Genomic DNA, 23,503 nt, shown 5'->3' with positions numbered 1-23,503 from the left:
GCAGAGTGACCTTACCAAAAATTACGCTATTTCTACAATTTGAAGTTTCTACATGAGCCACACTGTGTGAATTGAATATGGCAAATACCATTTAAATAATTGTTTATTAGTTAATTCTCTATATTAAAATGATTAGAGCTTAGAAATACCAACTGAATTATGTACCTGTTGGAAGATTTGGACCACTTCTTTGCAATATCCAAATAAACTTGATAAAAACACTAGAATCATACATATTTTTATTGGAAATGAATTCTGAAACAGAAAGTATGATGAGGGGTTTGAGTAGATAAAATTTAGTTCCACTATAATTTTCCACTAGTAAATTTCATTTCATATTTGTTTCATTTCTATGCATTGCCCACAATTGCATTAAACTGAAAATTCTCATCATGCCAATCCTTCTCTCACTTAGTAGAGACAATATACTCATTTCTTAACATCCCTATTACTATATGTTCAAAGATTGTCAAGTGAATTATAAAGGGACACAGATCTGCAAGTTTATACATATTTTTTAAAAAATATGGTAAAGTACTCATCATAAAATTTATTGATTTAAAATAGTATTAGATATATTTGTTACTTTATTTAGTGTGCATGTGTGTGCACACACGTATGCATTCATACACTCATGTCATAGGATGAAGGTAGACATCAGAGGGCAGTTTGAAGAAGTAGTTTCTCCTTTCCTACCATTTGGGTCCTAGGTATTGAGCTGAGGTCATCAGACTTGACAACAAGTGCTTTTAGCTATTGCTCCATCTCACTGCCTCTCCTCCTAATTTGTAACTTTAAAAAAAATCTACATCTTAAATACTTCTTTATACTATAGTAGAAATATAATTCCTCTCATTAACCAATTTATACCATTACATCATACCACTATTTCCAAAGTTTTTACATTTTTTCATAAAAGCTTGAACTCATAAACCAGCTCTTCCTATATCCCTTTCTCTGCATTCTCCACAAAGACCATTTGTTAATATTTTTTTCTCAACTCAAAAAAAAATTGAAGAAATTTATACCACAAATAAGTTCTATTAACAATAACTGATTCCTGATATGTCAGCTTTATCATAAACTTGTTATTTCTAAAGAAAAACACAATTTTACAATCCTTAATTTTAAAATGTTGAAGTTTTGAAATACCAGAGTGTCTACTGTTTCCAAATGATTAGTAGTTTCGTTGATTATTCCAGTTGAGTTAAAGGCCATTCCAGGCTTTATTTTGACAACAAGAAAGGTCATAGGTATGAGACCAAGACAGTAAGATCCCAAGTTCATCATATGAGCTCTGAATCCATACGCACACCTGCAAAAAAATGAACAAATCATAACTGAGTCATTTCAAATAAATACATTTACAGATATCTACTGAAAATAGCAATGATCTATTTCAGACATCTATTTTATAAATTCCTTACATTTACAACCAAAAGTTCTTCTAATTTATGTTCCTCATTTTCAGAGATAGAATCTCAGTTGCTGAGCAGATGGCAATGTCTCACTAGCTCATGGAAAATAAATCTTTCATCCATGTGTCTTAGCTGCAAATTGAGCCTTCCTGTACTATGCCCCTATTGTCTCACTGCTCACTAAACTTTGTGACCCACAGGGTGATTTGTCTCACATTAAAAAACACACATTCAAAATGTATTAGAGTCAAAGATAAACAATAATTTTTAATGACAAAATTTGTCTTCAATGCTCATTCTTCTTAAATTCTACAATATAATAATATCTAAAACAACAAAATACAGCTGCAGTAAAATGATTGAGAAGGCCTTGAATAGAGTCAAGGCTAACATTGTTTGAAGCAGAAGTGCTGGTACCCACCATTTCATGAGTAAGTACTCCTTACACACAGGGTGGTTGAGGAGCTCTATGCGGTTATGTTGTACCATGACCTGAACAAGGGAAGAGCAATAAGTACACAGTGGTGTTAAATAACTGAGGATGAACTGAGCCTTCTGCTTTGCTTTTATATTTATAATGTTATTATGGTACTGTAAGAGCAATGTTTGCTTATTTAAAAAAAATCTGAGAAGTTTAAACTTTCACAGGAACTAAAAATGTGCTGGGCAGTGGTAACTCATGCCTTTAATCCCAGCACTTGGGATGTAGATGCAGGTGGATCTCTGTGAGATCCAGGCCAGCCTGGCCTATAGAGAGAGTTCTAGGACAGCCAAGGTTACACACAGAAACCCTGTCTCAAAAAAAAATGCGAGAGAGACAGAGATACATAGATAGGTAGATAGGAAGGGAAAGAGAGAGAGAGAGAGAGAGAGAGAGAGAGAGAGAGAGAGAAATAAAAAGAAAGAGAGAGAGTCAGAGTCAATATTTTTACGCAGGTGCAACCACTTGATTTAGCCTGTCCCTTTTAATTTCTGTCCCAATAATATGGTATAATCTTATTGATCTGAAATTGAGTTACAGCAGAAATAGAAATTATAGACAAATTGGCAAGGGTTTACCCTCATTCTGTCATTGAAGAAATTCAGCCTTACTTTTTTAGAAGGAATTCTATCAGAAGGGCACATACAAGCAGTTAAAATAATATATACATTATAAATCTGGGAGGTGTTATTTGTAACTACAAGTATCTATATCAAAATTATTATACTTTAATTATCCCAGACCTATATAAAGAAAAATTAATAACCTCTAGGGAATAAGAGAACCCCCAGATCCTCTATGATTCATGAAAACGCTAATGTTACTATAATACATAGACATACTACTTTGGTGAGCAACAGATCCTCATTTAGAAGGATCTTCCTTTCCAGATGAGCATGTCAACCTAGAAAGGATATCCTACAGAGCAGATGAATCCTAGAAAAGCCCAGAGTGAAAAAACACAGGCTTGGGCAACAGAAGGTGGTAGATATGGACATTGAACAATAAAACTATCTCCCCAGAGCTCTTCCATTTCCAACCATCATGTTGTAGGCAATCAATTCAGAGTCCAAGAGGAAACAAATCAGTTAATACAAGCACTAGACTTACATTGAGGATTGCAAGAGGCTCGTATCTCACATCCTGGGTAGGTGTTAATTTTTTGGTCAATGCTAGTGGGCACTGAAGATATTTGAAATTATATTCAATCTGTGGATGATATAAATTTAAAGTATTAGTCAATAATCAGCCTAGTAAAGGTTTCCAACTACTTCTTTTTAAAATGTTTGTTGAGATGCGTTTGTTTATTTTAGATGTATAGATGTTTTGCCTATATATATGTCTGCATAGTGCATATGTGCTTGGTGTCCACAAATTCCAGAAGAGGGATTTGATCCCCTAGAACTGGAATTGAAGACAACTGTGAACCACAATGAAGGTGCTGAGAATTGAACCTGAGTCTTCTGGAAAAGCAGCCAGTGCGTTTAACTACTGAACCATTTGTCTAGACCCCTGTCACTCCTTCTTGATAAATCAAATATGAAAACTCAAACTTTTGCTGAAAGTCAACTGGTATAACTAGTAGTAATCTCAAATGGAGAAAAGAAAGCCAAGTTATTCATGTAATTAATAAAATAAATAAATTGGAAATGTATTTTTAATTTCTTTACAGAAAGAAGAAAAAATTGGCTCCCTGTTTATATAAATGATCTAAGTCACCCAAAATCTGGTGGTCTAGAAAATCTGGTGGTCTAGATTCTTAATCCTGAGGAAAAAAGATGATTACTTGCCATGTTGTCCTCTCAGAGCTAGGAATAAGAAGATATAATAAATAGCTTCATATATGCCTAAGAAGCTCCCAGACTTCTTAGGACAACTGGTCAGCCATGCCCATGAGACATTAGTTTCTTAGATAGTCACTCTTCCCGTAAAATATACAAGTGTAAACACTGGAAGCAACACTAACTGATGGGATTAGAAATAACTAAATCTTTGGGGGAAACAGAATGTGAGGAGAATATTCTCTCATAAACAAATAATACAATAGGAAGCCAATACTCATCATCTACTGTAGATTGTAGAACTACAGTAGCACCACTTTCATATTTCAAGGAATGTTTATAAAATACACTTCAGATTATCATAATAAAATAAACTTACATGGTAGTCCTGACAGGATTTGTCCTCTGTGGAAGGTATCATGCAGAAATCTAAAAGAACCTTTGAGAAAGAAAACCCAGCTGAGATGTTGGGGGAGCAGGCTGCACATGAGAAAGGACTTTGTTTCATGTGTAAAATCATATACAAGCTGGTTCCGTGCTTTCCTTTGCTTTACAAACCTTCTCCAGGAATAACAAAAAAGTGAGAGTTTTCTTTAGTGGCACTGCTGCGCTAAGAAAGGCCATGGTGAGTTAATACCATGACTTTGCTTCCTGTCACTAATATGGTCCTTTAGGTTATATGTTCATCTGGGGTGCAGGAGCCTTATAAACAGGTTTTTTTTTCATTGCTGATCAAGCCACAAACTATTATCTTCATGTTTGAATAGTCACATATATTGAACAACATCTTCCTAGTACAAAAAAAAAAACCAGTTCCATAAGAATAACCATATATGACCACTGCCACTTAACTGAGCATGAGAAAGGAAGAAATGGGTGTGCCACGTGGGAGAGGATTCTACACTCAGAAGCAGCTGGTGTTCAACCAAGCAATTCCTGTTGTCTGAGAAGGCTGTCCTAGGTATTTTGATTCCTATAGGAAGTCAGGTGCCTGAATTCGTAAGGAAGGCATCTTAAATATAAATGCTAGAAACAAATGCAAACTTGAAGAGCTTTCATTCAACTATCAAATACTACTGTGTTTCTGCCCTAAATATGAATTATTTGAAGAAGAAAATCTATTTACCAGATTTTATTATAATACAGGAAATAATTGTTAGTATTATTTTTCCAAGCAGGCCCTTGTTAACTATTTGCTAGTCTTTGAAAATTAGAAACTGCAAAGATAGGAACTGCTCCTGCAAGGTTAAAATTCTAAGAGCAAGCCCTCCTTCCACACTACATGTCAAGCACATACCCACAAAGACTTTTGTTTTAAGGAGCTTACTTTCATGCACTCAGGTAGGTATTCCACCATTTCCATGATTGGACATCGATTGCTTGGAGAATAATGACTGAAAACCTGAAAACACTCATCCCATCTGCAAATAAAACAGAAGAGAAGTGATGTGGAATTCCCCTCTGTATGCTGCGAATACCACTGATTAATAAAGAAGCTGCTTTGGACCAATAGCAAGGCAGAACTTAACTAGGTGGGGAAAACTAAACTGAATGCTGGAAGAAAGGAGGAGGAGTCAGAGAGAAGCAATGGAGCCATCGTCAGAGACAGACACACTGAAACCTTGCAGAAAGGCCACGAAACTCATGGTAAAATATAAAATAATGGAGATGGGTTCATACTAGATGTAAGAGCTAGCTAGCAATACACTTAAGTAATTGGTCAAGCAGTGATTTAATTAATACAGTTTCTGTGTGGTTATTTCGGGAGTCTGAGCAGCCAGGAAATAAACAAGTGGACTCCCTACTACAGAGAAGTACAATAATTAATCACCCTTTTGAATTGTAGTTGAAACTGAAGATTTTATACTTGTAGTGGAAGCCTAATATCAGTTGTATTCTATAGCATCATGTTCACAGGCTGACCACAGTGGAGCCATGTGAGCCCAGATCAGTTCATCTACATCACACTAATCTGTTAATGGGGATTAGGAATGTGGGTGAAGTTCAGAATGACTGCTATCTTTCTTTAAATGTCTTTTAAAGAGGCATGTCTTTGTCTTAGTTCCCACCTGCAATTCTGACATGCTAAGTAAGTACTTTCAGAAGTTATTGTGTTAGGTGGGGAAAGTTGTATTAACATACTAGAATCAGCAACTTTGTATGACATCCATATTTGATTCATATATGTGATGTATTGAGTAGAATCAAAAAATAACAAATCTTGAATGTAGTAGTGAGGATAGAACCTGACATAACATTACAGAGTGTTTCTTTATCACCTTCTAAAGAGATGGAACTGGAACCTACTTAGTATTCCAAAGAGAAATTAAGTCAGTAACAAGAAGCAAAGATGAACTCATTATCTCTAAGATAATACCTGTAAGATAAGCCTTATGGTACTACTACCAACACATGAGTAAAAGTCAAGTGGAATATCTGCTTTGTTATCAGAAAAGATGGCTAAGCACTTTGCCTCACTGGTGTTTCAAAGCTAACAAATTTCTCAAAACTCCACAAACTCCAAACCAAGGCTAGATCTATTGCCTTGAATATAAATTTTTGGTCACTTTGTATCCCCAAATTGGTGACAGAAGTTGTCTGAATATTTATTTGTGCTGTTATAGAGAAGTTTTGTTTGAATAATGGAAAACCACCACCAAGCTTCATCATTCAAAGTCTTTATATGTGCTAGAGCAATGGCTCAGTGGTCAAGAGCACTGACTGTCCTTCCAGAGGACATGGGTTCAATTTCCAGCACCCACATGATGCCTCACAACTACCCACAAGGCTAGTTTCAGGGGCTAACTTGCTCTCCTGACCCCTGCAGGAACCAGGTACACATGTGGTACACACACACACACACACACACACACACACACACACGACAGAAAAAAACATTAAATTAAATAAATGTTTGAAAAACAAGAGTAAACTCCTTAGAGGATGATTTACAAAGATATCTATAAAAGGTCACGTGTTGTAAAGGGACATTTCATTAAGTGCCATTAGTAATCTTAATTATACTTCCTATATTGTTATTATTTACGTGTATTTGTTTATTGTGTTTGTCTGGAGGACATGCAGCATGGAGGAACTGGCTGTGTGCTGATTTGGTTAGAGGACAACCTGTGGAGGTCAGTTCTTTCCTTCCACCGTCTGTGTTCTAAAGATCAAACTCAGGTAGCCGGGCTTGCGGGCAGGCATGGTGACCTGATGGCCTACCTCCCTAGTCCTAGACCCATCTTCATCAGCAACCAGCTTGGGAGTTTGTGTTGGCAGGCAAGTCCAGGAAGGCAAAGCAGAGTTTGCTTGACCTTGTTGCCTATCATTCTCTGTGTGTGGACCCCAGGGTCTCACAAAGGGCTAAGCAGGTAGTGTTGGGCTATTACTCTCGGTTTGTAGAAAGGAAGACTGAGGATGAAGCAGTGCTCCCATTGTTAGCAATAACAGAACAATGGGCATTTGCATTGTTGATTCAAAGTTGAAGCATGTTCCTTCCCTCTCACTTGTCCTCAGGCTCGGGGTGCACTCTATTACATGGGGGTGCAAGTTACAAGGACACAGGAAGACACACACCTTCGCTACCTTAGGACGAGGGTTACAAGGGAGACAGGAAGACACACACCTTTTACTCCTGATGGTTGTGAGAACCACTTCCTTCCGCTTATTGTGCAGCGCAATATGAAGAAAGGAGGCGTGCTGCTTGTTCAGGAGGATTTCAGCGTTGTAGTTCAGGAGCATGGCAACAGCCTTGGCGTGGCCTTCCCGTGCTGCAAAGTGGAGCGCTGTGTTCTTTCAGACAAAAGCAGAGCACATAAGTGCGTTGAGTGTGGTAAAGCACTTTGTCCTTGCCTTGTTTCACTGCTGAGTTGCTTAAAAGAACCATCAACAAAGCTCTAACTACTTAGTAGCCAGCATATGATTTAAACAATGGCTTTATCACCCAAAGACTCTGTGTGTGTGTGTGTGTGTGTGTGTGTGTGTGTGTGTGTGTGTGTGTGTGTGAGCGCGCGTACACGCGCTACTTTATGGTGTTCTGTGTTGCTTCTGTGGTGAGATGATCCCCCAAGGACAAATGAGAAGCTTCCGAAGTAAGGCTCTGATAGTAAACACAGAAGCACTTGCCCCTGAGGACTTAGCACCTATTAGAACTGTGGATTCCAGACTTCCGTGTTCTACAAGCTCATTAAGAAGTCAGAGACTAGCATAATGTTGCAAATTGGTCAATTTCCTATATAAAAATATTTTTAAAAATACAAACAGAAATCATGATGGCCTATCCCAGTCATTTCTTGAGGAAATACACATTTCAACACTCCCTAAACAAATAAGGAAAAACTGCAGCTTTAATGTCCATCTTGACACAACCTAGAAGAGCATTTCAGCCGAAGAACTGTCTAGATCTGGTTGGCCTGTGGCCCTGTCTAAGGGGGTGTGGCTTGATTGTTGATTGTTGTAGAAGGGTTCAGCCCACTGTGGGTGGCATCATTCCTTTGGTGGGGGTTCCTAAACAAGAAAAGACAGAAGAAAGCCATATGGGAGCCAGACAGCCAGGGTCCACTCATCTCTCTCTATTCTTGGCCATGTATGTGATATAGCTAGCTGCTTTGAGTTTTTGCCTTGACTTCAGTGACTGTCTGGAACATGGAATTGTGAATCAGATACACCCTATTTTGTGTTTTGTTGGCCTGCTTTATCACAGCAGCAGAAATGAAACCAGAACAGAAATCAGCACTAACAGAGATAGGGCTGTCGCTGTGATGAACATGATCTCATGAGTTTTTATGGCTTTGAATCATTTTGTTGGAGGATTGTAGGTGATTTTGGAACTTTAGGTTGGAAAAGACATTGAGTGCTCAGAGCTTAAAGGGAATTCTTATGTGGGAACTCAGACGTTAAGAATGCTCAAGTGGCCTGCAGATAGTGGAGGCCCAGATCATGATACAGGGGAGTTTATTGATAGCAGAGATAGGGGCCATTTGTGTGGTTTGGCTAAGAATCTGTGTGCTGATCATGCTGGGGCTGAAGAATCAGCCGTAATTAATAAGAGGTCACAGTAGCTCAGTGAAGCCTTCAGTGCTTCCTTGGGAAAATAGGAAAACATTTCCTCAGGTTTTGTATGTGGAAAGTCATACAGTTGTGATCTGGTGAGGTGAGGGCAGGCAGAACTGGTAGTGAAAACATTGCCCATGGGGGTATGGGGTTCTGAAGATAGGAAAAATGAAAGATTGAGGAGATCATGGAGTGGCTGAGGCTTGACCCTTTGTAACAGGGTAGGAATCCACCTGGAGAGTCCTCACAAAGCCATTGGTGCAGGGGAACACTCTGCTGCATGAAGACAGGCCAGTACTGTGGGATATCCACCAAGGCCAGATGCAGGTGTGAAGCAAGACTGGCCCAGGCCTAGGACAGAAACTGTGTCCTGTGGATGGCAGAGCTGGAGACATTTATAATGCCCTTTGGGTCTCAGATGTTGGACTGTGGGATACGAGATTTGTCTATCCAGCTGCTGGGGTTTGGGTTTACTTAGATGCCATGGTCCACTTCTTCCGTGGTTACTATTGCTGTGATGAAACACCATGACCAATGCAGGTTAGAAAAGAAAAGGTTTATTTGACTTATGGTTCCATACCATTATTCATCACCAAAGGATGTCAGGACAGGAACTCAAACAGGGTAGGAACCGGGAATCAAGAACTGTTGTAGAGGCCATAGAGTAGTGCTGCTTACTGACTTGCTCATCAAGGCTTGCTCAGCCTGTTTTCTTATAGAACCCAGGACCAACATCCCGGAATAGCACTGCCCACAATGGACTGGGCCCTCCCCCATGAACCACTAAGAAAATGTCCTGTAGCTTGATCTGATGTAGGTATTTTCTCAATTGAGTTTCCCTCCTTTTAGATGGCCTTAGCTTGTGTCAAGTATACAAAAAACTAGCCAGCACATTTCTCTTTGGACTGATCATGCTTAAGTATGAAATTTATTTTTTACAGGATCCCACACTTAAGAGATTTTGGACTTTTAAAGAGACTTTGAATTTTTAAAGAGTTGGCTTTATAAGGACTGGAAACTTTTACATTGGATTGTATTTTATATATAATATTAATGTGAGCACTTGAATATAAAGAAAGGAAGACTATGGTTTACAAGTCACGAGGGTGTTTATATGTCAAGTTGACAAGTGTAGGATTATGATGGTGATTGTCAACTTGCCACAGACTAGGGTCAACCCAGCCTAGGAGCAGAGTCTCAGTTAAGGAGTTCTCTAGATCTGGTCCACCTGTGGGCATTGTCTTGAGTGTTAATTGACTCTTCCCACTGTAGGCTGGAAGAACCATGCTGAACAGAAAGCAAGCAGCAAAGGCACATTCATTTCTTCTGGTTCTGTTGTGGATGTGATGGGTAGGTGCTTTGAGTTCCCGTCTCATATGCCCCGCCTCTGCCTCAGTGATAGGTTGTAACCTAGAACTGTCAGTCCAACAAACCCCTTCCTCCCCTAAGTTCCGTGTTAGGATGCTTTATCATAGCAATAGAAAAAGAAAAAAAAAAAGCTAGAATAAACCCCAATAAAAATCAGTAAAGTTAATCCTTTCAAATTGCTGTAACACATCAGATGCCTCTCTTTAGGAATGAACACTCAGCTATGCTTTCTTTATTTTTCTGGGTTCTGAGAGAGCTAAAACTTTAAGGTGAAATCCCGGGCTCTGTAGATATGAAGGGGAAGCTTCAGCTCACACACATCTCCCACTCCTCTCTACGTCTATTCTCCTTTACTTATTCCTCACTCCAAGAGACGACTTTTTAAAAATTCAACAAAAGACTAAGAACAGAACGAGGGATGGAAAGAGGGTCATGTAGAACGCTTTCTATCAAGCTTGGAAGTTTGTTTCATGTCAAGATTTATTTGGTCAGAGGATCTAGTACCTACCCCTTCTTCATCTAGTCGATCAGTACACTTCAGGTTAGTGTCAAGGATGACCTTCATGGTCTGAGTGTACCCACCCATGGAGGCATGATGCAAAGCTGTCCAGCCATTGTGGTCACTGTTAAAGAGGTAAGAAAAGTCATGGAAACACACTTACAGATCAAACATGGAAAGTGATGCCTCTAAGCTGGCTGTAGCCTGAACGGATGGCCAGGCATGAGATGTAACAACTCAGTATTTCATGTTTGTTTATGAGGAGCTTCAAGCATAGCAGTCTTGTTCCCTGAACATTGTGTCAGAAAAGTTTCCATAATAGGTGCGTTGTCCTTACAGTCACCAGAGACTGCACTGTTGTAAGATGGTTAATGCTGTTTCTAAGTGTTCCAGTCTACGTTCTTTGGTGTTGTCAACGGCATTTATCCCTTTTCTCCAGAAATTAAAGACACAAATATAATGGAAGCTTGTCAGATTGGGGATACTTTAAAAACTACGGTACAGGAAGGAAATTGCACAAGTTAATTTTGTTACTGGTTGGTAATTGCTCAGGTTATAAGAGCCACCTTGCTATTTCAGTAGTATATAATTAAACAGCAACTACAGAGCTGGATCTGCATGTGTCCCTTTTGCGGGTCGAATGTTCTGTGTCCCTTAGAATCAGGAAGAGGGGCAAAGCACTCAGATCCAAACTGTCTTTCATGTTACAGTAGACTGATGAAGAACTTGGCTTGTGGACATGAGCCTAAAAACCTGCTTACTCTCTGCCACTTCTGGGGAGCTTGAAGACCGCTCGTTGTACCTGGAGAAGTGTCTCTAGGGTATTTTTTCCTTTTATGAAGATGGTATTCAATTACTATACATGGTTTATTCTTCTTTTAACTTGGTTTTGTTAATCTTGTTAACTCCTTAAGTATAAGAGGGTTCAGTTCATGTTGAATGTTGCCCATGGCCACTTTTTTGCATCTCTCATTTATTAGACTGAAGAAAATGCCTTTGTTCTTGGATGGTTCTGTTTCTGTATGTGTGATATATATATATATATATATACATATATATATATCCACATGTACTCAAACACACAAATGTAGCTCTGTATTTGTAATTTGTACAAGAAGATGAAGGAATAATGACATAGAATACAAAAAAAAATATTCCAAAGGTCCAAAGCCACTTACTCTGTGACAACAAGGTCATAAATCTATACACTTAATTTACCATTTGAGAATTATATTGAAAACCATCTTAGTGCTCCAGAGATTATTTATGTTTTGAAAAATTAAATTAGATAAATAGTTTTTATTTATCAGTGGCTAAAGTCTTATGCCCTAATTTAAAATATTACAGAAAACAGTCTAAAATGCCTAGATTTAAAACATACACAATCCCACACATTCCTGCCTCACCTGAGGAACAATGCGCCTTTCTTCAGAAGAAGCTGAACGACTTTATCGTGTCCGTTCTTCGCTGCCAGGTGAAGAGGGGTCATCCCGTGGAGATCCCCTTCGTTCAAAAGCCTTGTGTCGCTTATGTCTTGTAGAAGCCTCTGACATGTGTTGATGCGTCCATAGCTTGAAAAGGGCAGGTTCATATGCATGAGACAAAACATAAGACAGAAGCAGACATGCTCATGTGTTGGGAGGCTGATCCTCACCTGGCTGCAAAATGCAGGGGCGATTTCTTATCTTTGCTTTTGGAGTGAATGGACACGTTGAACCCGAGGAGGTTATTTACAGAGACTGGGACGCCCTGCCTGCACGCATAGTGGAGAGGCGTACACCCATCGTTGTCTTCGTCCATCACCAGCTCCTTAATATGTTGCATCTATGGGAAGAGGAGTGTTATAGTAGAACTGCCAACATGGTCATAGGGTAGGTTTCAATCTACTCTGTAGCATAGCAGCTTCTAATCTGTTTAGTGAAGACAAACCTACAAACCATGTAAAAGGCAGCAAGAGGAAAGTAAATACAGATGAGGTCTCTTTCTTTGCTTCTATCATGTCATGTCAAGGTTTTGAGAGACCCTGCACTTAGGGAAAATGCATTCTCCAAACTATGTGACCAGGGTCCCCTCAGCTTCTTCCGTCATTGTTTCCATAAACAACACTTAACAGCCTAAGATGTTACGTTAAGCAAAACAAAACAGATGGAGGTCTTGAAATTGGATTTACTTAATTTCAGAAAAATAGATTAAATGAGAATAGAAAAGGCAATTAGTAAGTCAATCTATATCATAAACATTTACTTTTGTTTTAAAGGTTGAAGCCCATAGGCGTTTCGACTCTTTATTAAACACACTAACAACATGAAAATCTACTTATTCTATGAAATCCGATGCATCACATACACTTAATAGTAAAGTAGTGAATATGAACTTTCTCGCTAAGTGTGGTCCTGCTGTCAGACTCAGATGTGTTCAGTAGTTCTCTTAATTGATGGTGGAACATTACTGATTTATCTTTATACTTGGCTTCTCCACTCATGGGCAAGTCACAGAAGTGAGCCGGTGAAGGAAAATGACTAATTAACCGTGGGCCCCAGTTACAGATGAGAGTACAAAACCCCTGCAACTTTCAAAACTCAGCCTGGATTATCTTTATCAACTAATTATCACCATCCCCACTTTCATGATGGAAATAAAGTTTCTTCATTTGGAAGCAGTTCTAGAATTCTTAGAATGCACTCTCATGATATAAATGGCAGCAAAATCAGTTTACCCCTTTTATAAGATTATTTATTTATTATGTATGAATCTTCTCCTTGAACACTAGAAGAGGGCACTGAATCTCATTATAGATGGTTGTGAGCCATCACGATGTTGCTGGGACTTGAACTCAAGACCTCTGGAAGAGCAGCCAGTACACCTAATCACTGTGCCATCTCTCCAGCTCCCGCCCCCCAATTTTATTCTTTATTGAACACTACTCAGTTTACAAAAACTCATGGATATACAATACCTGCATAAACTCTGGCCGCAAATTTTTTAGTCCATAAGGCTGTTGTACAGTCAAATGTAAAAAGTTACGCCCCAGATGGTCTTTTATGTCTACTTTGGCACCTGGAAAAAAGCACAACAAGAAAAGTAAAATCTGTTCCTGTGTTCATAACACAGCCTTTGGTGGGCTTTCAACTTTCCAAGTCTTTAACTTAGGGGCAACTACACTTAGGTGGAAGAATTGAACATATTTCAAAAACAAGTTTACTTTATGATGTGTGGGTTTGTGTGTGAGTAAAAGGGTGAAAAAATCTGATACTTTACATTTATATGTGAATCCTTATGCTTTAAATATAAAATAAGAATATGGAATGATAAAGAAAGGAGAAGCTATGGACAGCCCCTTCTGTTCCCATAGCCCAGGCTTGTCTGCAATGCGGACAGGGACAGCATTGTCTGCTGTGACAGAAAGCTACAAACCTTTGGTGTTTAATAGCTGTCTGATACACATTAAATATAACTGCTATGAACTATCCTTTCAATATTTTTTTACTGGACTGAACACTATTGGAGGCATAAACTATTTCATTAACATTTCTGTGTATAGAATATGTCCCTGTGTCTGGCAGGAGACAGACGGTTGACAAATGTTTATCTAAGGAAATCGACTTGCTTCCGGTCGGTACCTTTAGAGAGGAGCAAATTCACAATATTCCAAGATGCAGATGCAGTTGCTAAAATAAGTGGAGAGCGTCCTTCAGAATCGGTGCTGTTGATGTCTGCTCCCTAAAACAAAGCAAGCCGCTCAATAAGATTAGACAAAGTAGCAGTTGATTCTGTAACGCCTAACAAATGTAGAGTGTCTGCATTACTCCAGCACTCGATCTAAAGACTAATCATAGGATTCCATGACATTTCTCTAAAACTCAAATAATATTAGAAATCTCATAATTTCAACAATGAAGTTATTTTCCCATGTTAGGCTCTTGATTAACATCTGTCAATAGATCAATTACTACTCAAGTTCTTAAAAACAAAAGTCTCTCATCTAAAACACTATTTTAGTTTCTAACATACATCATTTTTTACATGTCTCTAATTTTGAGCTTTCCCACACTTATTTCTTGTGTAATTTTTAAATCATTAATAAGAAATCACACACTTAAAATACTTACTTTATTTGAAATAGATAAAGTGAGACAAGTGAATTGAAATCATGAAGGTAAGAATTTAGCCAAACATCCATAGAAAAATTCACATTTAAAAATTACTTTCATTATTTTTCTGTGTTATGAGACTATATCCCACATGATAAGAAACAAAATGCCTTTACATTTTTTACAGATTGAATTCTCTCCTTTGGGCAGAGTAGTAAAATCAGCCTTGCTTGAGTCTGTCCTTTCTCTTTGCTCTTGCAGAGCACAGGGGCCATTAGCAGCAGTAACTTCATGGGAAGGTAATAGCAGTGAGTGAGGGTCAGCCGTGACTCTCCTGCCAGGACTTTTGCAAGAAAGCACACATGTTACAAAACATGGTTCTAGTGAAGCTCCTCCAAATTTTGCTGTGTAAATATCACAACTTCAGTAGTTACTGCTAGCTCCACAAGAAAGGCCAAATATTATGAGTGAAGCTTTGTTGGATGTCCATCTCATGGAGATAATAAAGCTACCACACAACCACCCAAGTGCAGATTTGTGAAAATGCCAGCCAGGAGGAGCTAGCCAAGTTGGCTTCTCCAAGTGAAGAGTATCATGTGCTTTTGTTGGCAGAGTTTCTTCAGCATAGTTTTTAACTTCATTGTTTTTCATGGTTTGGAAGATGATGCTGAGGAGGTGGGGCTAAAAGCTTATATTGGAAGATGAAAGTGGCGTTGATGGCCTGCCCTCTATCTCTCCCAAGAGAGCAGTGTTATTAAGACTCAGCTGACTGTCTGCACCCAACAGTCCTCAGAGGACCCATTCACAGCCCTCCAAGGGGCTTTCTTTGCAACAGACCCATGAACCCTAAGCACAAACAAATGAAAAGGACATCAAAATGTACACCCCGGTTCTTTTAACTCCATAGGCTGACTACTGTGTATCCACAGGAAACACCCTGAAATTTGTGTCAGTCAGCCCTCTGGAAACTTTGGCTGCCAAACAACTACCCATAATTTCTTTGTACTTCCTTTTTAGTAAACCTTTAACTCCCACCCCACATACTCTCTTTTTCTTAATATAAATTGCAATTAATAAGAAAAATTCTTATGGTCATGATTTAAAATGGCACTTCAAAAATTGTTATCATACTTGAGTTTGAGTCTAAGATTAAAATAATTTTAATTTTCACAAATATATCTATTAAATTTGAAGTACACAGATATGTTAGCGAAGAACTGTGGTTTCTTTTAGAAAACCCATGCTATATATTTAAGTGACGTTTTTAATGTAGCTAGTAGTTTCAGAAAACTAGGCCTGCCAGTTGAATAATTACCACTGAAATTAAGTAGTCTGCCAGGTCATGGTGATCAAACAATGAGGCTCTAGAAAAAAAAAAGAATTAAGATTCTATTAAATAAATGGGAGAACTAAAGCTACTTCATTCAGAAATAAGTTGAATGGGACATTGAATAACAAAATGTTATATTAAAGAATTTAGTTTCTGAGTGTCAGAATAAGGAAAAAGCACAAACATCACTCTCTCGTTTTCTAATGAGCCGTCTCCCTATAAAAATCTTCATTCTGAAGTGAGTAGCACCATCTATCTTTTAACGAAGATGAAAGAACTGGTGGACATTGCTGTGACTGTAGGGATCACGTAAGACGTGCCTAAACTGTATCTGTAGCACTCAGAAGGTCTGCCGGGAGGGTGGCTGGGTGGGGCTCTGCTTCAGCAAAGCCAATACATACACACATAATTTATATACATACGTAAATTTCAGAACACACTTGAGTGTTACCAAAAGTTCACAAGTTATAGCATGAAGGCCCCATTTTCCTAATATAATTGTTTCTTTGGCATATTTGTATGCTAAACTATGTTATGGGAGGTCACTGGGTGTCCAATAACTGAACCTTAGAATCAAAAATATTCTAAACAATGTCTGAGCACACTCAAGTGGTTCTAATAGAATCTGGGCTGTCAGAATCAGCCCTGGGAACTCCTAAGCTCTTGCGTGTTTCTTATGTGCAGCAATTATTTGCTTCTTTTATTTCTTTTATTACATTTATCTATTTATTTGTTTGTGTGTGTGTGTGTGTGTGTGTGTGTGTGTGTGCTATAGTGCACATGTAGAGGTCAGAAGACAATTTGCAGGAGTCATTTCTCTCCTTCTTCCACATACATCCTACGGGTTAAGCTCAGGTCAACCATCTTGATGGCCAGCACCTTCTACTGAGATCTCTTGCTAGCCCTACGTTTTTGGTTTTAAGATTTCTGTTGGACTCTTCTGTACTGACATCTTGCTCATTCATTTTCTATAATCTTCTTTTGTCATCATATAATTTCATTCATTTTTTTCAAATCTTTGAAGCACTGAAATATTTTGCTTGTCACTCTTTCAATCTGGCTCTGTATTTTATATGTCATTGAAAGTAAATAAATCTTTTGCTAGTTTGGAGATCTACTCCTTTGTTTTGCTTTTTAAATATTTTCCCCTTGTATTATGGAATTGTAGTTTTCCAATTCATCCTATGTGAGACCCTGACTGCATATCTGACCCATTCTAGTGGTCTTGCGCATCTGGATTTTACTGCTGCTTCCCAGTTGAGAAGTACATCTTATACTGCCCTGCCGGCTTGCTATTCTTATCTGGAGAGATGATACAGCTTTCCTGCTCCAATTACTGACTGAGAATTTACTGTCTCTCTTCTGTCATTCCAGGCTTTTACTTACTTAATAAGTAAGTATGGAGGAGAAGAGAGAGACAGGTACAGAGAAACAATGCTATCAATTACAGAAGGAATATTTAATCCTTGTCTTCTCAATGGGATCGAATCCCAATCTACACTTCCTGTTTCTCTGCCCAGCACCACTGAAACAGTTCTCCTTATTTGGAACCTTGGTTAGAGAATTTCCTATAGATGCTTCACATTTATGTCTACTTGTGGGTGAAGGTAGAAGAGATCAGAGGGGGCACACAGGGGAGGCTGCATAGATCTGCGACCTGCTCAGCACTGAGACGCAGAACACACCTGAAGAACTGAGTGTAGAAATGGCTTAGATAATCTCACGTGTGGGCTTCCTTAGCCCTTCCTAGAGGATCAATGACTGGCCCAGAGTATGTCCCTGCTCTTCTGTAAAGCTCTATTTACCATCTTACTTTGATTCCTGCAGGACATTAGAGCTTCTAATTGCAACACATCATTGTGATAAATTCTTCTCTGACCTTTGTCATGTTTGTCTTCAAGCCCGACGTATTTGAAACGCATATAGCTACTGCAGCTTGATTGGCTCTTACCTGCATCACGTGTCTTTTTCAAACCTTCCCACTTTTGTTTCTATGTAACTTTACTAATGAAGTGAATTGCTTGTGTTGTTGAATCTTGTTTTATGACTCTTCCTGTTGATGTCATTTGACTGGTGAATTTAATGTATTACTCAAGGTTTTACTGTTAGGCATAATTTTCCACCTGACACTTTGGTAATTGTCCATTGATTTGTATGTTTTTAGAAATGCCCAAATTCATTCATTTTTGCCTCTATTAAATTATTCATTATTGGGGTCTTCTGACTTTCTGATTGTGTGATTCTTCATCTTTCATGTATAGGATTTGTTTATGGGTATGGTTTTATGATAATAGTTATCTTTTTCTCTAACCATTGCAAAAATGTTGCTTATAGGTTTGTTGAAAAATTCCTTTGCTTCCTTGTCATTTGAGATGAATGATTCAACTTTAGAGCGTTAACTACCATACTGGCTAACTTTTTTCAGCAATATATACTTAACATGTGAAAGGCTACTTGCCTGTGAAGCAAGGTCTCCTGGTTGCCATCGACTGCATTCACAATATCACGGCTTCCAGTGTAAGATGAGATCATGAGTTTAACGATGTCAGTGGCCCCTTGGGTGGCAGCAAAATGGAGGGCCATGCATTTGCCATTCTATAAACAAGATTGATGTCAGCATTAGCTTAGATCCCAAGGTAAGGACCTAAAACAGGTAAATTCAGCAGGAAGTTTATTCTTCCCAGATCTAGGATGTCAGAAGGTGATGAGCTACATCATTTGATTTACTGAAAACCATGAGTATGGAGGCTTTTCTGGCAAAGAGTACTTCTTAGGAACCCAAGTGTTCTTGGCACGCACTTCCATCACCATTACTTAAATACCATTCTCTGCTCAAGGAATATGGTGCCTTTCATTTCTGCAGCTACTGCAGCAGCTGAATGGAATGATTTCATACGAATAGGGTCATTTCTATTTCCAAGAATTTGGAAGCGATAGGAAGAAGCTTCATGTGATTACTAACCAAGTTCTGCTTCTTTTAGGAAGAAAAGGCCCTTGTGGTAACCGACTCAGAACACTCTAGGGAAAAGTCCCTGTAGTCTAGACTTATCATCAGGTCAGGACCCAGACTCAGTCAAATCTCTTACATACATATCCTTAGAAGTGAATTAGGCGATCCTTAGTTAAAAGATGCAAGTTGTTAAACTAGAACCCAGGACATCCAGACTGGGCTTCAGAGCTCCTGGCTGGGAATATTACTGCTATTATTATTGTGGTTAAGCCTAACTACAGCTCATGCAGTTAAGAAGGGGGGACCTATTGCTGCATCTGCTTTGTCGCTTGCTTTGGAGTATTGAAATTTATAAAATTAGGGAATATTTTTCTCAGAATGGACAGAGGAACAAAATTTCTTTGTGCTAGATGTATTTCCAATCTTGCCCGAGTATAAAGGAGCCACAAAACATTTGGGAAATACTAGATGGGAATTGTCAAGTCACGGCGCCGCACAGACTGAACACTTGCCTCTATCATGTCGACGTGTGCACCGTTGTCTAGGCACATCTGAATCATGTCCAGATCACCACTTTGAACTGCGAGGTGGAGCGGGCTGACTTTCTTATGATTCACGAAGTTGATATGAGTCCCCCTGCTGCAGCCGTGCTTTTCGCCTTTAGAAGAAATCACCATTTAAGATGAACAGTGGAAAGAATAGGATCCTGAAGACAGGACATGTAGAACTACATAAAGGCCCATGTATAAAGTCTATCCTTTTTTAGATGACGGGTATAAAGGTTTCTTTACTATGGAGAATATAAAAAAAATCAACTCACCATACTTTAGTATTAATTCCATGCATTTTTTGGCACCTGAAAATGCAGCCTGGTGAACGGGGTAGTCTCCCCATTTATTTGATTTACACAGTTTAGCTCCTTTTTCTAACTGGAGGTAAAGAAAAAAAAAACGGTTACACTAATTAAGTGACAGAGGTAGGCAAGAAATTCTGTGCTCCTAGCGTGCCATTTCTTCTAGCAGGCCATTCCAGCTAGCAGAGCCTGGGGGAGGCCACACAGAAAGCTCTATAGATATGCTGTCTGGGCAAGTATACAGAACTGGGTAAAACTTATCTTAGAAAGATGAAGATACACATAATACAAAAATATCAGTCTTAATCTCCTAACAAGTTCAATGTATATTTTTTTCCATTTCATGTGAAATATTTAATTTTTTAAAACACAGGTTATTTGAGTAATATAGATATTATACATTTTAAGATAACTGCTTGTGGCCAGCAGAAGTACCTAGTGTGATGAGTAAGGGTGGTTCAGATGCCATCACTTATGGGAAAGTCTGAAGCACGATGACCCACTGTTTTAAAATTTCAAAGACTGGAATACTCTATATGCCTTCGCTTCCTACAGTGCTTTGTTGTTCTAAGTTGTTAGTACCCAATATTCAAATAAAAGCAAAGTAGGAACACATATTTGCACGTGTGACTATCAGGATATATTTGTATATCTTTGGAGTTCTGCATAGCAGGTAAGTAACTCAGAAACAGTTGAAAAAGCTAATTTGGTGAAATTCCTGAGTGCCCTCATCAGGGGTGCTGCCCAGGACAGAAGCCATCCCCGAGACAGGCATCTCCAGTGTCCTGGTGTGACTTTTCAGAGAGAGATGCCTGGCTTTCGGATTCAGGCTTACGAGAAACCACAGCAACAGTGCTATGGAATGGGAGTGCAGTGCTTTTCTTCCGCTTTCACTTAGAAGGCAAATAACTCCAGAACTGACTAGATTCATCTTTTTCTCTTTGAACACTTAAAAGCTCAAAATCAAATGGTTTAAATTTTAGCAATTTGTGTTTATGGGTGTTTTTATTTATGCGAATGTCTGTAAACAATGTGTGGGCCTGATACACACCGATCAGAAGGGGTGTTAGATCTCCTGTGGATACAGAAGATTGTAATCCACCTTGTGGGTGTGGCAGCCAAACCTGAGTTCCCTGAAAGAAGAGGCAGGACTCTTAGCACTGAGTCATCTCTTCAACCCCAGGATCACACACCTCTAGGGTCATACAGGTTGCCGTATTTTGGTTTTATATTCTAGCCCTACTACCAGATCCATCTTAATCCCTGCCTAGATTTTCTTTATACCTTGATTTTTCTTGTTTTTTTTTCTTTCATGCTTCATTTCTAATCTTCTATGTACAGTCCAGGGTTTGTATTGGATCCTCCAGCTGTATCCAGATCAAAAGCACTGAGATCTAAGTTCTTTAGACCTATCTTCTATGTTTTCTATTCTGCTCAGCACATACCAGGAAATGCTTCTTAAATCACAGTTTATGACCGATTCACAGAAAGAAAGCCTCAGGGTGTGAAAGATTTACAAACCAGAATCTGCAAAGCTTCACTGTTGTCTTTGGCACATGTGGACATCACAGCTGTGTTTCCGTTCTCTCCTTCTAAGTTGATGTTAGTGGTGTTGTGCTCCGTCAAGACCTAGACAGAAGGAAGACATCACTGGTAAAGAGCTAGACACCTAGCTTTCAGATAGGGCCACATCCCCCCAGACATGACTGCCAAACACCAGGTCTGACCAGTCTTTTCCAATTCCTCTTCCACCAAATACATAATATATAGAATACTATGATAAAACTCAACATGGTCTTGAGATCTTTTTTTTCCAGTATCGGTAACTAAGCCTTGTTGTTCATGCTTGTTGGAAAATATTCAACTACTGAGTCATTTCCCCAGCCTTAATTGTGGATTTATTTTCAAGACTGAGACAGGGATTGCCCAGGATTGCCTTTATGTTGCAAAGGCTTGAATTTCCTATCCTTCCTCATTAAACCCTGTACCACTGGATTGCAAAGTCATGCTGCTGGCCTGGCAGTTAAATTGGGTTTGTTATTGTTGTTTGTTTACGTGTTAAAGCTTATCAAAACAGCTGTTCCCTAAAATCTCTACTTCTTCAAAACCAACAGCTTCCTAGCAAAACTCCTTTCCAACAGGGTGTGCTCCAAAGTGACCCTCAGCAAATGAATTAGCTAACGAATGAGTCCATAGGAGAAAACTTGAGCTGCGGTTTGGTGCAGAAGAACAAACAGGGAGCTCTTTATAGGTGAAGAGAAATTAGAAGCAAAGGGTCTCTCCACGGATTTCAGGCACCTTCGGAGGCTGTTCTTCAAATCCAGTCTCACATGCAAAGGAACCCACTAAGGTCTGCTAGCAGGATCCTCCCCTTCCTTGCCCTCCCACTTGCAGGCCACAGACCTGCAGGATGTAATTACGGTTCCGTCATAAGCATAATCTTTCAAAGATTGGGTTAAATTCTAGGAGGCAGTGGTCACAGAGAGTGCAACCTAACTATGTACCTATTCCCATTCAGTCATGACCAGACATGTCCAGAAGCTCTACAAGACTCTCCTGGGTCCTTTGATAAGAAGCCAGAAAATCTAAGGAAAGGCTTAAGCTACTGAGACAAATTAAGCCCCAAGGACAAAGACCATCAAGAAATAAGGTCATGTCCAAGCCTCTTGGTGAATGGTCCCTAGAGAATACTGCCTATGAAAGAACTCAAGGTGATTCATAGATGATGGTTTTGGTTTTTTAAAACTTCTTAACTTTATAGATAACGTTGGATATTCTAGGGGAAATTGGGCAGATCAAACAGTGAAAAAGACTTTTGGACTGGGAAAGGTTGTATAGGTACAGACAAGACCACAGGCAAGGCTAGAGGGGTAGGCTGGGGATAGCATTATTGTCTATGAGCAAATCTTCTCCTCTTCCTCCTAGTGTCACGATGCAGGCAGATAAGAACACTCTAAGGCATGGTTATGGCTGAGAATACAAAGACCGTCTAAGGCAGAAACAACCCAACTCTCTGGCTCTCTTGATTTTGTGTTGTTCAGGACAACTAGTTTTGTTGTTTTGTTTTGTTTTGTTTTGTTTTTATCTATACACTGCCTTCACAAATTAGCTGTGGGCTTTATTTTTGAACTTTTATTTCTACAACTGGTCTGATTAGTCTCCTCATTAACAGTAGTTTCTCAACAACTACCTGCCTTCGATCTCCCAAAACACACCTTGAAAGACAAGAGAAATGAAGCTAATGACCATTTATTTATGGAAAGAGTCTTCAGGGAAAGCACCAGAGCTCTGTGAGGAAATAGATGGCACCACTGGGCAGACCTGCAGCTGCTGCTGATGGGAGCAGCATCTGGCTTTTGGATGATGCAGGCATGAAGAAGAAGGCAAAGAATGCCAAGGACATTTTCCAGCCCCTTCTCAGGGTTCCTGTCCAGTCTTCACAATAACCAACGCTTCAGCCACCTCCTCTGCTAGTCATTTTTCTATTTCATTCCAATAATTACCACTTATCAGGACAGTGTCAAGAGTTATAATTTTGTTCAGACAAACAAGACATTGTCGCTCCTTCAGAAATAACTGGCCAGCCAGGACACATCAACATTTAATGACACTGTCATGTCACAAAAAAAAAAATTAAGGTAGGCCGGGCGGTGGTGGCGCACGCCTTTAATCCCAGCACT

The 23,503-nt window shown here is 39.1% G+C and overlaps 1 protein-coding gene across 1 annotated transcript in view; it reads right to left on the bottom strand.

The window, feature by feature from the left end:
* The window catches only part of Trpa1 (transient receptor potential cation channel subfamily A member 1), a 44,859-nt gene that overhangs the window by 11,146 nt on the left and 10,210 nt on the right, over window positions 1-23,503 (bottom strand). Inside the window, exons 4-20 of the mRNA XM_005362351.2 lie at window positions 21,345-21,452; window positions 19,791-19,899; window positions 19,483-19,628; window positions 18,479-18,615; window positions 16,006-16,054; window positions 14,220-14,319; window positions 13,556-13,656; window positions 12,254-12,423; window positions 12,006-12,170; window positions 10,609-10,723; window positions 7,306-7,472; window positions 5,008-5,101; window positions 4,060-4,119; window positions 3,010-3,108; window positions 1,840-1,910; window positions 1,153-1,315; window positions 166-255 (exon numbers count right to left, since the gene is read on the bottom strand). Coding sequence (XP_005362408.1) covers window positions 166-255; window positions 1,153-1,315; window positions 1,840-1,910; window positions 3,010-3,108; window positions 4,060-4,119; window positions 5,008-5,101; window positions 7,306-7,472; window positions 10,609-10,723; window positions 12,006-12,170; window positions 12,254-12,423; window positions 13,556-13,656; window positions 14,220-14,319; window positions 16,006-16,054; window positions 18,479-18,615; window positions 19,483-19,628; window positions 19,791-19,899; window positions 21,345-21,452 — 1,944 coding nt within the window. The remainder of the gene's footprint in view (window positions 1-165; window positions 256-1,152; window positions 1,316-1,839; window positions 1,911-3,009; window positions 3,109-4,059; window positions 4,120-5,007; window positions 5,102-7,305; window positions 7,473-10,608; window positions 10,724-12,005; window positions 12,171-12,253; window positions 12,424-13,555; window positions 13,657-14,219; window positions 14,320-16,005; window positions 16,055-18,478; window positions 18,616-19,482; window positions 19,629-19,790; window positions 19,900-21,344; window positions 21,453-23,503) is intronic.

This window comes from Microtus ochrogaster, linkage group LG5, assembly GCF_000317375.1.
Source record: "Microtus ochrogaster isolate Prairie Vole_2 linkage group LG5, MicOch1.0, whole genome shotgun sequence".
Taxonomy (NCBI): domain Eukaryota; kingdom Metazoa; phylum Chordata; class Mammalia; order Rodentia; family Cricetidae; genus Microtus; species Microtus ochrogaster.
This window is presented reverse-complemented; position numbering and strand designations above follow the sequence as displayed.